General features: G+C 45.9%; 1 protein-coding gene across 1 annotated transcript in view; it reads right to left on the reverse strand.

Moving 5' to 3' along the window:
• ITPK1 (inositol-tetrakisphosphate 1-kinase) overlaps window positions 1–15,616 on the reverse strand; it is a 96,467-nt gene that overhangs the window by 64,489 nt on the left and 16,362 nt on the right. Inside the window, exon 3 of the mRNA XM_044272624.1 lies at window positions 6,252–6,276. Coding sequence (XP_044128559.1) covers window positions 6,252–6,276 — 25 coding nt within the window. The remainder of the gene's footprint in view (window positions 1–6,251; window positions 6,277–15,616) is intronic.

The following is a 15,616-nucleotide window of genomic DNA, read 5'->3' on the forward strand; positions in this document are numbered from 1 at the left end:
CTTCATGGCAGACATATCATAGGGACACTAATCAGAGTCACACCAGCATGCCCCATATCTCTGTATACAAGATGTATAACTTATACCAGCTGTACATACAGTTGCAAGAAAAAGTATGTGAACCCTTTGGAATGATAAGGATTTCTGCACAAATTGGTCATAAAATGTGATCTGATCTTCCTCTAAGTCACAACAATAGACAATCACAGTCTGCTTAACTAATAACACACAAAGAATTAAATGTTACCATGTTTTTATTGAACACACAATGTGAACATTCACAGCGCAGGTGGAAAAAGTATGTGAACCCCTAGACTAATGACATCTCCAAGAGCTAATTGGAGTGAGGTGTCAGCCAACTGGAGTCCAATCAATGAGATGAGATTGGAGGTGATGGTTACAGCTGCCCTGCCCGATAAAAAACACACACCAGTTCTGGGTTTGCTTTTCACAAGAAGCATTGATGTGAATGATGCCTCGCACAAAAGAGCTCTCAGAAGACCTACGATTAAGAATTGTTTTGACTTGATTAAAGCTGTAAAGGGCTATAAAAGTATCTCCAAAAGCCTTGCTGTCCATCAGTCCACGGTAAGACAAATTGTCTATAAATGGAGACAGTTCAGCACTGCTGCTCCTCTCCCTAGGAGTGGTCATCCTGTAAAGATGACTGCAAGAGCACAGCGCAGACTGCTCAATGAGGTGAAGAAGAATCCTAGAGTGTCAGCTAAAGACTTACAAAGTCTCTGGCATATGCCAACATCCCTGTTAGCGAATCTACGATACGTAAAACACTAAACAAGAATGGATTTCATGGGAGGATACCACAGAGGAAGCCACTGCTGTCCAAAAAAAACATTGGTGCACGTTTACAGTTTGCACAAGAGCACCTGGATGTTCCACAGCAGTACTGGCAAAATATTCTGTGGACAGATGAAACCAAAGTGGAGTTGTTTGGAAGAAAACACACAACACTATGTGTGGAGAAAAAGAGGCACAGCACACCAACATCAAAACCTCATCCCAACTGTGAAGTATGGTGGTGGGGGCATCATGGTTTGGGGCTGCTTTGCTGCGTCAGGGCCTGGACGGATTGCTATCATCGAAGGAAAAATGAATTCCAAGTTTATCAAGACATTTTGCAGGAGAACTTAAGGCCATCTGTCCGCCAGCTGAAGCTCAACAGAAGATGGGTGTTGCAACAGGACAACGACCCAAAGCATAGAAGTAAATCAACAACAGAATGGCTCAAACAGAAGAAGATACGCCTTCTGGAGTGGCCCAGTCAGAGTCCTGACCTCAACCCGATGGAGATGCTGTGGCAGGACCTCAAGAAAGCGATTCACACCAGACATCCCAAGAATATTGCTGAACTGAAACAGTTCTGTAAAGAGGATCGGTCAAGAATTACTCCTGACCGTTGTGCACGTCTGATCTGCGACTACAGGAAACGTTTGGGTGAAGTTATTGCTTCCAAAGGAGGTTCAACCAGTTATTAAATCCAAGGGTTCACATACTTTTTCCACCTGCACTGTGAATGTTTACATGGTGTGTTCAATAAAAACATGGTGACATTTACATTTTTGTGTGTTATTAGTTTAAGCAGACTGTGATTGTCTATTGTTGTGACTTAGGCTACTTTCACACTTGCGGCAGTGTGATCCGGCGGGCAGTTCCGTCGTCGGAACTGGCCGCCGGATCCGCCGATCTGCTGCTGACTGAAAGCATTTGTGAGACGGATCCGGATGCGGATCCGTCTCACAAATGCATTGCAAGGACGGATCCGTCTCTCCGCTTGTCATGCGGACCGACGGATCCGTCTTGTACATTTTTCTCATTTTTACCGATCTGCGCATGCGCATGACGGAACGACGGATCCGGCATTCCGGTATTCTGAATGCCGGATCCGGCGCTAATAAATTCCTATGGGAAAAAAAGCCGGATCCGGCGTTCAGGCATGTCTTCAGTTTTTTTCGTCGGAGAGAAAACCGTAGCATGCTACGGTTTCTCTTTTGCCTGATCAGTCAAAACGACTGAACTGAAGACATCCTGATGCAAACTGAACAGATTACTCTCCATTCAGAATGCATGGGGATATGCCTGATCAGTTCTTTTCCGGTATAGAGCCCCTGTGACGGAACTCTATGCCGGAAAAGAAAAACGCTAGTGTGAAAGTACCCTTAGATGAAGATCAGATCACATTTTATAACCAATTTGTGCAGAAATCCAGATCATTCCAAAGGGTTCACATACTTTTTCTTGCAACTGTATATAATTATATACAGGAGATACCCAGGTTATACCAGCTGTACATATATAATTATATACAGGAGATGCCCAGGTTATACCAGCATGGTCCATATCACTATATACAAGAAGATGTATAACTTATACCAGCTGTACATATATAATTATATACAGGAGATGCCCAGGTTAGGCCTCTTTCACACTTGCGTTGTCCGGATCCGTCGTGTACTCCACTTGCCGGAATTACACGCCGGATCCGGAAAAACGCAAGTGTACTGAAAGCATTTGAAGACGGATCCGTCTTCAAAATGCGTTCAGTGTTACTATGGCAGCCAGGACGCTATTAAAGTCCTGGTTGCCATAGTAGTAGTGGGGAGCGGGGGAGCGGTATACTTACCGTCCGTGCGGCTCCCGGGGAGCTCCAGAATGACGTCAGAGCGCCCCATGCGCATGGATGATGTGCCATGCGATCACGTCATCCATGCGCGTGGGGCGCCCTGACGTCACTCTGGAGCGCCCCGGGAGCCGCACGGACGGTAAGTATGCTGCTCCCCCGCTCCCCGCTACACTTTACCATGGCTGCCAGGACTTTAGCGTCCCGGCAGCCATGGTAACCATCGAGAAAAAGCTAAACGTCGGATCCGGCAATGCGCCGAAACGACGTTTAGCTTAAGGCCGGATCAATGCCTTTCAATGGGCATTAATTCCGGATCCGGCCTTGCGGCAAGTCTTCAGGATTTTTGGCCGGAGCCAAAAGCGCAGCATGCTGCGGTATTTTCTCCGGCCAAAAAACGTTCCGTTCCGGAACTGAAGACATCCTGATGCATCCTGAACGGATTTCTCTCCATTCAGAATGCATTAGGATAATCCTGATCAGGATTCTTCCGGCATAGAGCCCCGACGACGGAACTCTATGCCGGAAGAAAAGAACGCAGGTGTGAAAAAACCCTTATACCAGCTGTACATATATAATTATATACAGGAGATACCCAGGTTATACCAGCATGGTCCATATCACTATATACAAGAAGATGTATAACTTATACCAGCTGTACATATATAATTATATACAGGAGATGCCCAGGTTATACCAGGTGTACATATATAATTATATACAGGAGATGCCCAGGTTATACCAGCATGGTCCATATCACTATATACAGGAAGATGTATAACTTATACCAGCTGTACATATATAATTATATACAGGAGATGCCCAGGTTATACCAGCATGGTCCATATCACTATATACAGGAAGATGTATAACTTAGACACCATATAGGAGAATGTTGTTTTGCCGCAGGACACAGGGAATGTAAACTGGTTGAAATAATACAGACATTATACATACACTGCCTCTCTCCCTCTATCGTGTTCTTTAATCTTTCATTATTCCGAAGACCTCTGCTTGCTGTCAGTAAATGAGAACATTTCGCTTACACCTAAATACAGTTACAACTTTATGACATTCCACACACTGACAGCAAGCAGTGATTTTGGCAATGATGATGATGATGAAATGTAATACCAAGTACATCAGCCATGTCCTGACAACCTGCAAATGAAGCTGAAACCTTTCTTTTGTTGCTTCGTCCTATGCGATATTGTGACTCCAGATGGTGGGTGACGACCACCACTCATGGACCGGAGAGTCCGTCCTGCTTCCTGCGGACCCTGACGGACATCGGCACTGCTGAAGAGTCTCTGCACTTTCTCCGAGATGCGCTACGTGATAATTACTATGGCGTCAGTTGCTCCTTAGTGACAGACTGCAACCACTGTGACGATCCATCAAAATATACAAACAGTCTGGTGCTGAGGAGCAACTGACCATATTTTCAATAACTTGCTGCAGATCACAAGGGATCCCCGTCGACCCCTCTCAGTGCTGCTCTGTGTGTCAGTCTTCACTTTCAACCTGGCATCTGTAATCGCTGGGGCCCCAGGATGTGTGTTTGCTTCCCAACGCTTATATTTAGCCAGAGGAAGAAAACTTTTTTTTTATTTTATTTTTTTGGCAGCTCCCCACATGCAGGTCTCCCTTTAAAAAATAGCATTAAAAAAAATAAAATAAAAAAAATCTAAACTCTAAAACAAAAAGAAAACTTGACATTTTGCAGAGCTCGGCAGCAGCTGATGGATTTTTGCAGCGCGTCCAGCTGTCACTTAACAGCAGCTCAAGATTGCCGCGTCTGAATACAAGTTCTTTTGTTATCAGGGCATAAAGAAGCTGCCAGCCCCTCCGCCTTCCAAGATGGCACGAGAAGGCGAGATAAACAATTATGAAAGGAAATGCAAATATAACTTTTTTTCTTCCTGAAAGAACAAGTCATCCGGAACATGATCAAGAACTCGTCTACAAGTGGAGAAAATGCTGTCCCTTCTAGAATTCTGTCCATCCTGAGCTCCCTGGTTCAATTTGAATGGGTCTGTGATTCGTCCGCACGCGGCAAACATAAATAAAAAAAATAGAACATGTTCTATTGTTTTGCAGGCACGGAGAGAAACTCCACGGAAGCAATCCGTTCCTTCTTCTGTTCCCCAGTTCCGTACCAACCTTACGGATTGCGGACCGATTCAACTGAATGGGTCTGCATCTGTGACGCGGTGTGCACAGGACTGTTTGTTGGAGTCACTGTGTACACACATTACTTATCCTGTACTGATCCTGAGTTACATCCTGTATTATACTCCAGAGCTGCGCTCAGTATTCTGCTGGTGCAGTCACTGTGTACATACATTACATTACTTATCCTGTACTGATCCTGAGTTACATCCTGTATTATACTGCAGAGCTGCACTCACTATTCTGCTGGTGCAGTCACTGTGTACATACATTACTTATCCTGTACTGATCCTGAGTTACATCCTGTATTATACTCCAGAGCTGCGCTCAGTATTCTGCTGGTGCAGTCACTGTGTACATACATTACATTACTTATCCTGTACTGATCCTGAGTTACATCCTGTATTATACTCCAGAGCTGCGCTCAGTATTCTGCTGGTGCAGTCACTGTGTACATACATTACTTATCCTGTACTGATCCTGAGTTACATCCGGTATTATACTGCAGAGCTGCACTCACTATTCTGCTGGTGCAGTCACTGTGTACATACATTACTTATCCTGTACTGATCCTGAGTTACATCCTGTATTATACTCCAGAGCTGCACTCACTATTCTGCTGGTGCAGTCACTGTGTACATACATTACTTATCCTGTACTGATCCTGAGTTACATCCTGTATTATACTCCAGAGCTGCACTCACTATTCTGCTGGTGCAGTCACTGTGTACATACATTACTTATCCTGTACTGATCCTTAGTTACATCCTGTATTATACTCCAGAGCTGCACTCGCTGTTCTGCTGGCTTAAGACCATACCTTGTATGGCCAACCACATTATTGGAAGTGTCTTTTTCTACATAAAGCTCTGTACAGTAATCTGATGAAGGGAAAACTTCCCGCTCCACTGTATTATAGGAACTCCGCTAAAGTGACCACAAGTTTGGGCGCTATAAATGGCCCGACATGACATACTGCATATACAGAGCTACAGGAATGCAACGTGCATATAAGAAAACCAAATTATATTTCTGCACGGATGTAACACAGCATAGAAAATCCAACGCCGACAACTCTGCGGTAAATATCTGCATGAGATATATGCAGATTATAAAGTAGAATTTGCCCTCTGGGTGAAATCCACGGCATAAACGGACACGGCATAGAGTTAAAATCTACAGCGCAGGTGAATTTGTGCTGCAGATTTTTTTTTCCCCCGCAGCATGCAGATGAGGTTTCTCGAGATCTCATCTACTGCACAATGCTGTTCATCTGCCGCTTGCAAATCCGCAGAAGTTTTGTTCAGTTTGGACGTACGGGTTTCCATGCATTTCAGTAAAGGAGAAGTCGGGTAAAATAAATAAATAAATAAATAAAATAAAAAAACACAGCAAAGACAAATGCAATTGGTAAAAAGGAACAGGGTGCGATCCGACTCACCTGCACGACTTCTATCCCTCGCTTCCTAGAAGAACAGAAGAAAAGAGCTTTAAGAAAACACAAAGAAATAACATAATAAGGCATAAAATACAAGAGGTAACAGTAGGCGAATGAGCCATTGGTTGGGCCCCATCTCACAAGTAAATCCTAAAGTTACAAAACTTTCCCTTTAAGAAGCTCTCCGTTCCACAGGTTTCCAGTTTAGTTAAAGTGACAAACATCGGCTTTTTGACTTCCCCTCTTTAGAGCAGCAGTTGGTGCTTCAGAGCTGCACATCCTTCAGTATATTGCACAGGGTGCCACGGCTACAGTCAGCCACTTCCCTGCTCACTCCTCCTATCTCCATCGGACACTAGGCAGATCTGATGGATATTCAGGAATCTGACAACCCTCGCCAGAGCCATTATGGTAGCTCAATTCGTTGTCAAAAAGTTTTTCCCTGAAAGGAATAGCTATTTGGCGTTTCAGCAATAGATCTCCTAGATTCTACTCCACAGAGAGAGAGAGAGATTTAAAAGGGGGTATTCCCAGCTCGTACAGTGCCACCCCTTTATGATTGATGGGGCGTGACCTCGCAGTCGCAAGGCCTCTTTAGCGCTGTGTCACTTCCCTGTGCAGTAGTGGTGCCCCAGATATCCACTGTGCTGGGCACTGCAGTTTCCCAGCACAACCAGGTGGTCAGACGGCTGAGCAGCCTGCCAGGAACCCTCATCAGTATGTAGTGTACATGTCCCCTCACTCCCCTAAGGCAGCTCTGCAAGTGGAGACCACCGGTCCTGATCACGTTCGAGGACAGGTTGTTGGCAGCTCCGGAGAACCCCTTTAAGCTAACATGAGCCGCATTGGTTGTCACCCAGCTTCCCAAAACTAAACAATGGATGAAAGAGGAAAGGGTGCACAAATTGTTATAAAAAAAAAACAAATTACACGGTCAAATAATCAACTCCGTCTAGGATGCGCACGCCCCCTGCAACCACCGCTGGAAAAGCTACAGATTTCAGGGTCATGATTAAAAGGGGCACTCCTCCCGCAAAATGTATATTCTCTTGGCTTTAAGAAAGCTACATGGTGTAAGTTGTAGTGAAGCCAGTCTTTTCCCCAGCGGCTGTATTTGCGAGTTATAACCTCCCTTCTGATCCTCAGCTGTGTCATGTGACCAACACTCTGATCTCCAACTGAGGCAACTTTCCCACTGGCGTTTTGCTTTCCGTTTAGGACATCCATTCAGGGCTCTCGCAGGCAGTCCGAAAACGGATCAGTTTGGCCCTAATGCATTCTGAATGGAAAAGGATCCGCTCAGAATGCATCCGTTTGCCTCCGATCCGTCTCCATTCCGCTCTGGAGGCAGCTAGCAGCGTTTTGGTGTCCGTCTGACGAAACTGAGCCGTCTCCCATTGACTCCGTCTCCCATTGACTTTGAATGGAGTTCATGACGGATGCGAGCGGTTGTATTATCGTAACAGATCAGTTTTTGCAGATCCATGGCGGATCCGCCCAAAACGCGGGTGTGAAAGTAGCCTGACACAGCGTCTCAAGTGTGGACAGAATTCCAAGAGTGCTTTTAAAAAAAAAATAAAAAAATAGTAAAGTCGTCTATCACTCAGCGTGCGGCGATACCATCTGAGAATTTGTGGTTTTCCCAAGAATGTTAAGCAAATTCAAGCACAACAATCTAGAAGCGATGCCGCATCTGGAGTAGGGGGGGGGGGGTACACTGCTCGATCCTCGGGCAGTGTGAGCGCAGAGGGAAGATAACATCTATCGGCGCTCGTTTGCAATGGCCTGATTACACAGGGAGATGTGCCGCCAATAATCGGGCGTCCTTTCATCAGAACCGATCAGGATGACAGGGTCTTAAAGGAATTTTACAAGTTACATCAATTATGGCCGTCATTACTCCGAGTGGCTGATAAATGCTCTATGTGGAGTCTGCAGAACAATGGCCGCCACTGACGCCTTTGATGACCCGGCACTTTCTTAGAAAGGGTTATTCCTGAATTAAAGTAAAAAAATGAAAATCAAACATCATATACAGTAGTACATGAAAGACTCTTTCTACCCAAGATGGAACCAGCCCTGTACCTCACATTAGATCCAGAAATGTCCCCATTCATCGCTCCAGTTTCTCTGCTACATTTCTACCAAGCTGGGAGCTCAGGGGGAGTGTCCTTTCTGCTGCAACACAGAGGAAGGGGGGGGGGGGGTGTCCTTCCTGTTACAGCTCTCTCTCTATCACAGCTTGGGAGACAGTTGAAGCATAGAACAGAGCATGGTGGACAGAGAAAGAACAAAAAGACAAAAAACAGTAGGGGCGCTAGAAGATAGATTTCAGTAAAGAACTCAGATGCTATATACATTTTATTTTTTACATTTTTAATTACGGTACATACGTATTCAGATCCAGGTGCTGGTTTGACAACCGCAAGCTATAATGGGACTTCAAAAGACAGCTTAGCCGAGAGGACGCTCCTCTAATCAAAATTAATAGGGGCTGGCAGATTCCAGATCATCAGAGGTTTATTTATTTATTTATTTTAATAGTTTTTTTTCTCCTTCCAAAATTCCGGAAAAACTGATCCGGTTTTGCGGTCTGCGCATGTGCCAGAGAAAACGGATCCGCCCCCCTTGACTTACATTGTGTGCCAGGACCATTTGGCTCAGTTTCGTCAGACGGACACCAAAACGCTGCAAGCAGCCTCCAGAGCTGAATGGAGACGGATCGAAAGGCAAACGGATGCATTCTGAGCGGATCCTTTTTCATTCAGAATGCATTAGGGCCAAACTGATCCGGTTTTGCGGTCTGCGCATGCGCAGACCTTTAAAAAAAATGTGAAAAAGATGCTGGATTCCGGCGACGGAACTGCCTGCCGGAATCCAGCAACGCCAGTGTGAAAGTACCCTTACCCATGACAGCAACGAAGGATGTGAGCGCAGAGAGCCCATCACAGACACACCTTATATACCCACCAAGCCAGCTCACCACACCTTATATACCCACGAGCCAGCTCGCCACACCTTATTTACCCACCGAGCCAGCTCACCACACCTTATATACCCACCAAGCCAGCTCGCCACACCTTATATACCCACCAAGCCAGCTCGCCACACCTTATATACCCACCAAGCCAGCTCACCACGCCAAGTGTTCCGGAAAAACTGATCCGGTTTTGCAGTTTGCGCATACCTTTAAAAATGTTAAGATAAATACCGGATCCGTTTTTCCGGATGACAAGCGGAGAGACGGATCCGGTATTGCAATGCATTTGTGAGATTGATCCGCATCTGGATCCGTCTACAAATGGTATCCGTTTGCATACAGATTGCCGGAAGCCAACAACGCAAGTGTGAAAGTACCCTTAGTTGCCCATAACAACCAATCAGATTCCATCTTTCATTTTCCAAAGGAGCTCTGCAAAATGAAAGGTGGAATCTAATTGGTTGCTATAGGCAACTAAACCAGTTTTCCTTTACACTAAGTTTTGATAAATCCTTTAACCCTTTATACTTTTCTATTGACCCTCAAAATTTTTATATTTCATCATCTACCACATGCCAGTTCCAGCAGACGCCAGGAATTAAATATGGGGCAGATTTATCAAGTTTAGTTGAAATCAAAACTGGTTTAGTTGCCCATAGCAACCAATCAGATTACACCTTTCAATTTTCAAAGCTCCTTTGGAAAATGAAAGGATCAATCTGATTGGTTGCTATAGGCAACTAAACCAGTTTTCCTTTCAACCAGTTTTGATAAAAAAAAAGTATATATATATATATATATATATATATATATATATATATATATATATATATAATTATTTTTTTGGGGGGGGGGGGGTTCGCTCTGGTAGGCAGGATAAGCGCACGCAGTACAGAGGCAAAAACCAGTTGGTAAAGCAAAACGTCCGTGTTTATTCACACATAAGGTATAGCACAAAACACAAGTCGCTTGCAGCCTTGGTGTTTGTTCACACACACGAAAAGTTCATAAAGCAGGAAGGTCACCTTATCTCCTGGGTGTTAGTTCACACCCTGCGGCAGTTCTGCCTCGCCCATAAGCAGGCTTTAGGAGGTATGTTTCCCCTACACCCGGGTCTCAGCCTTCCAACTCGGCACAAGCCTCAGATCCCAACACAGAGACCCCCCTCTGCTGACCCCGGCTGTCTTTTAAAGGTGTTGCCAAAACCCCGGATCGGCACCTGAGATCCAGTCCGGTGTCTGACCCCACCTGGCCGCCAATCAGTCCAGCAGCACACGCTGGGAGGAAGATACCCGTTTTCCCAGACAATACCCTTCACTGTGTCACAGTATCTCCCATATGTGAACATACCGTAAAGCCCCAGTCTGAACGCTGTCCTCACGTTACCATATAACAATAAAGTCTCGCAGTTCTGCCGCCTCCAGACTGATAAGAGACAAAAATGACATTTCACAGGAATCGTCTCAGTTAACATAAAACATTAAGATGAGGAGATAACGAGCGTAGAAAGAAAACAGGGAGAGCCCCGACCTTTCAGGTGCCATTATAAAGTTTCCGAAAACAGGGAACAAAACCTAAAATCCTTCTCATGTACATGTTATACCGACCACTATAACGGCAGCAGAAAGCTCTACTGTTATCAGGATGGGGAGACAACAAAATGTGCAGAATCCTGACTGACCCCCATGATCACTACTATGTCACACATCTCCAGAGATTACATCATATGTGACTGATATCAGCCGCTCCTCTTATAACGCTCCAGTGATGATATAACCTCCAGAGACTTTACATCATATGTGACTGATATCAGCCGCTCCTCTTATAACGCTCCAGCACTGATATAACCTCCAGAGTCATTACATCATATGTGACTGATATCAGCCGCTCCTCTTATAACGCTCCAGCACTGATATAACCTCCAGAGACATTACATCATATGTGACTGATATCAGCCGCTCCTCTTATAACGCTCCTGTACTGATATAACCCCCAGAGACTAGAGATGAGCGAACTTCTGTTTTAAGTTCGGCGTCTGAAGTTCGGGTTTGGATTAGCGGAGAATCCCGATCTGGAACCGGATATGGATTCCGACTTCCGTTGTGGTCCGTGGTAGCGGAATCAATAATCGGCCATTATTGATTCCGCTACCACGGACCACAACGGAAGTCGGAATCCATATCCGGTTCCAGATCGGGATTCTCCGCTAATCCAAACCCGAACTTTAGACGCCGAACTTAAAACAGAGGTTCGCTCATCTCTACCAGAGACATTACATCACATGTGACTGATATCAGCCGCTCCTCTTATAACGCTCCAGCGCTGATATAACCTCCAGAGACATTACATCATATGTGACTGATATCAGCCGCTCCTCTTATAACGCTCCAGCACTGATATAACCTCCAGAGACATTACATCATATGTGTACTGCAGAAATTTCTGCGACTGTCCCATTCATCTTAATGGGTCTTGCCCAATCTATGTGCTTACTGCAGAAACACCCCCTTCGGATGCACGGAAGAGATTTTTAGTTGCTGGGTTTAAATACATCCTTAGCATTTACAGCAAAAGTAACATCCAGTCTGGTGGTAGCGAGGACCTTAATATTGTCGGAGCAACAAATTTTTTTTTATTTTTTTTAAAAGGCAGGAAATTCTAGAAAGCAGAACAGGAAGAGTTGCAAAAGCGCAGACCCAGCGGAGGCGGGAGGGGAGGGGGTGCACAGTGTTTGCCTCACAGTACTGGCTGCCGGTTACCATGACAACCAAACAAGGCCTCAATATAAAACCCTGATAATGGCTGGAGACAATGAACCGATTAATGGACCAGATATAAAAGATACAAAGAGCTGCTGGACCTCGGCCTGACACATTTTTAGGCTCTGTTAATACCTCATTTTGAGCCCTCGTTGGAGGATTTTTCACGTACGTCGCCAACAGGAGGCAGCGACATATCCCGCCGTATAACACGATGATGTGAGCACAGTACAATAGATCCGTGACCACAGAGGACACTACGATGCAGTCAGTTCGAGTCAGGGGAACCACGGATGGCTGAAACACATGACCGAGGTCGTGGGCATCTGCACGTTTTCCATTGCACGTGTAGATTTCTTGCGAAATCTGCAACATGCAGATTTTGAGAGAAATTTCATTCCATGTGTTGCAAAAGGGTAAAAGTACTGCAGTGAAAATCTGCATCCGATTTGACATATTATAAAGTTTACCGTGTGCCCTTAAAGGGAACCTGTCACCGGGATTTTATGTATAGAGCAGAGGACATGGGTTGCTAGATGGCCGCTAGCACATCCGCAATATCCAGTCCCCAGTGACAGGTTCCCTTTAAAGGGGTTGTGCAATAATGGGGGAGGGAGAAGGTGGCTCCCCGCTCCTTCTCCACTCTGCCGGTGATGCTCCGCTGCGTGGATCCCCTTACGTCTTGACAAATGGTCACATGACACAAGGGGATCCAATCACCGCCGCAGCCAGTGATTGGCTGCGGGCGATGTCAAACCGGATATTTTCAGCAAGGGAGGCCGGAAGGAGAAGGAGCGGGGAGCCAGCGCCGGGAAGCGTTTCCCAGGTCCAGGCTAAGTAGGGGGGTTTGCCAATCTTGCCCAACCCCTTTAATTCCACACTGATTTATTTATTTATTTATTTATTTTACACTAAAAGTAAATAGATCTTTTAAAACCCAATCCCCATGTAGCGGAATATCATTTGCTTGGATTTCCAGCGCAGAATTTACACAGTCTCCGCATGTAAACAAGAATGATTCCATTCGCAGACAGCAAGCAGGGATTTTGAAGTGGGGAGGAATTGAAATGCATAGTAGAAAATGATAATTAAAGAGGTTATAATACTGTATTATTTTAGTATAATTCAGTATGAAAAAACTAGTTATTTTTGTAATTTACTAGTACAAAAATACTCCAGTATTGAGATATTCTCTTATGCCAATATATGGTAATGGCGCCTCCTGGTGTTTAATCTGTATAGTAACCCACCTACTGAGGTGGTCGCACATGCTCAGTTCCGTTCTTTAACTGTCGCCAGCTGTATCTACTGTTAGAGGCTGTAAAAGTTTCAGGGAGAGAGCTGCAGCAGAAAGGACACAACCCCGAGCTGCGATAGGGAGAGAGCTGCAGCAGAAAAGACACAACCCTGAGCTGCGATAGGGAGAGAGCTGCAGCAGAAGGACACAACCCCGAGCTGCGATAGGGAGAGAGCTGCAGCAGAAAGGACACAACCCTGAGCTGCGATAGGGAGAGAGCTGCAGCAGAAAGGACACAACCCTGAGCTGCGATAGGGAGAGAGCTGCAGGGGGGGGGGGGAAAGGACACACCCCTGAGCTGACAGTTTGAAGAGAATCTAACAGAGCAATGAATGGGGAGATCTCTGGATCCACGTGAAGGGGGTCCCAGCTCATGGACCCCAGCAATAATATCTACTCCCACATCATCGGAAAGCTAAAACTTCAGTGTCATTTTAAGGGACCCCGACATATAAACTGGATACGGCACCGTCTTACGTCTTAGTTTCTCGATGAGTTTATCCCTTAGAATCCTCAACGTGAGCACTATACTGACAGGTTGCAGAGGTGGAGTACAGTCAGTCAGGTGTCCTGCACCTCCAGGCACTGTCAGCATATCTATTATTTTGTAGCCCGGAGCACGAATTACAAGGAGGGGCGTGCCCTGTGATTACAGCTCTCATCAAGACAAGGTTTACCTGGTCACACCCAGCAGTAGACAAGTCAGGGCAAAGCTTATGACAAGCCAACTTTCTTGCCATATTGGATGCAGCTTTGTATGGTGGAGGAGTCTAATCCGACCGACCAGAGGCAGACATGATGCAATGTAATACTTCACACTCGCGTTTTGTGCGGATCCGTCATGGACGGATCCGTTCAGATAATGAAACCGTATGCATCCGTCAGAACGGATCCGTTTGTATTATCTTTAACATAGCCAAGACGGATCCGGTTTCTATTGTGCCAGATTGTGTCATAGAAAACGGATCCGTCCCCATTGACTTACATTGTGTGTCAGGACGGATCCGTTTGGCTCAGTTTCGTCAGCAGTGTTTTGATGTCCGTCTCCAAAGCGGAATGGAGACTGATCGGAGGCAAACTGATGCATTCTGAGCGGATCCTTTTCCGTTCAGAATGCAATAGGGCAAAACTGATCCATTTTGGACCGCGTGTGAGAGCCCATGACGGATATCAGAAACGGAAAGCCAAAATGCCAGTGTGAAAGTAGCCTTAAGGCTGCCGCTCCCAGTGTCGTCACCCAGTTTTACCAGACTCTGAAATGTCTAAGAATCTGCAGCGGAGACGGGGATATTCTATCAGATAATGAAGTAGTCTCCATCCTCAGTGGCTAACCCAGTTCACAATGAGCTGAAAGGGTTAAGGCACCCCAGAAAGCGGGTTCCCCAACCCTGCACATGGGTGCAGCACATGCTTGGCCGGCTAAGGTCTCATGCACATGACCACGGCGGCAAAATACGGACCACGGACCCATTGAAGTCAATAGGTCCACAAAAAAAATGAGGATGCAACATGGGCAGTATCTGTGTACCCCAACCATGCACATTGGTGGCTGCACATGCTTGCAGAGCTAAGGCCTCATGCACCTGACCATGTCTGTTCTGTGGTCCACAAGCTGAGGATCCGCAAAATAAGTATGTGGTCCGTGTGCCGTCTGCAATTGTTTTTGCAGGCCCATTGAATTCAATGGGTCCGTGGTCTGCATTTTGCAGGCAGATCCTATCTTTTTGAGGAATGGACATATAGAGGCGGAAAGCGCACACATGATCCATGCGCTTTCCGCGCCCGTATGTCCGCTCCTCAAAAAGATAGAACATGTCCTATAGCAAAATGCAGACCATGGACCCATTGAAGTCAAGGGGTCCGCAAAAAAAATGCGGATCCGTAGTTTATGGTACGGTCGTGTGCTCCCATAGAAGTGAATAGAGAAAGATGCACAAATATATAAAGTCATCTCTTCATGTATTCTCCATAGGGACCATGTATTACAGCAGGTAATAGTCCACGATCAGGGCCGTCCAGGCCTGCAAACAGCGGGTCTGCAATATAGGGGCCTGGCCGTTTTTGCACCGCATCACAGTTAATGGGTCCGCAATCCGGAAGGTCTGATGCGGGACGGAGGCACCGTATCGCACAGAAGCACTACGGAGTGCTTCTGTGGGGTTTCTCTCCGTAACCCCGGACCACAAAAAAAAAAGTAGTGCATGGACTACTTTTTTTGCGATGCGAACGGATCACGGACCTATTCAAGTTGAATGGGTCTGCATCCGTCTGTGCAAACCACAACGATGTTGCCCATGCATTGGCTACCGCAATTTGCAGTCTCCAATGCACA

The sequence above is a fragment of the Bufo gargarizans genome, chromosome 11 (genome assembly GCF_014858855.1).
Source record: "Bufo gargarizans isolate SCDJY-AF-19 chromosome 11, ASM1485885v1, whole genome shotgun sequence".
NCBI lineage: Eukaryota > Metazoa > Chordata > Amphibia > Anura > Bufonidae > Bufo > Bufo gargarizans.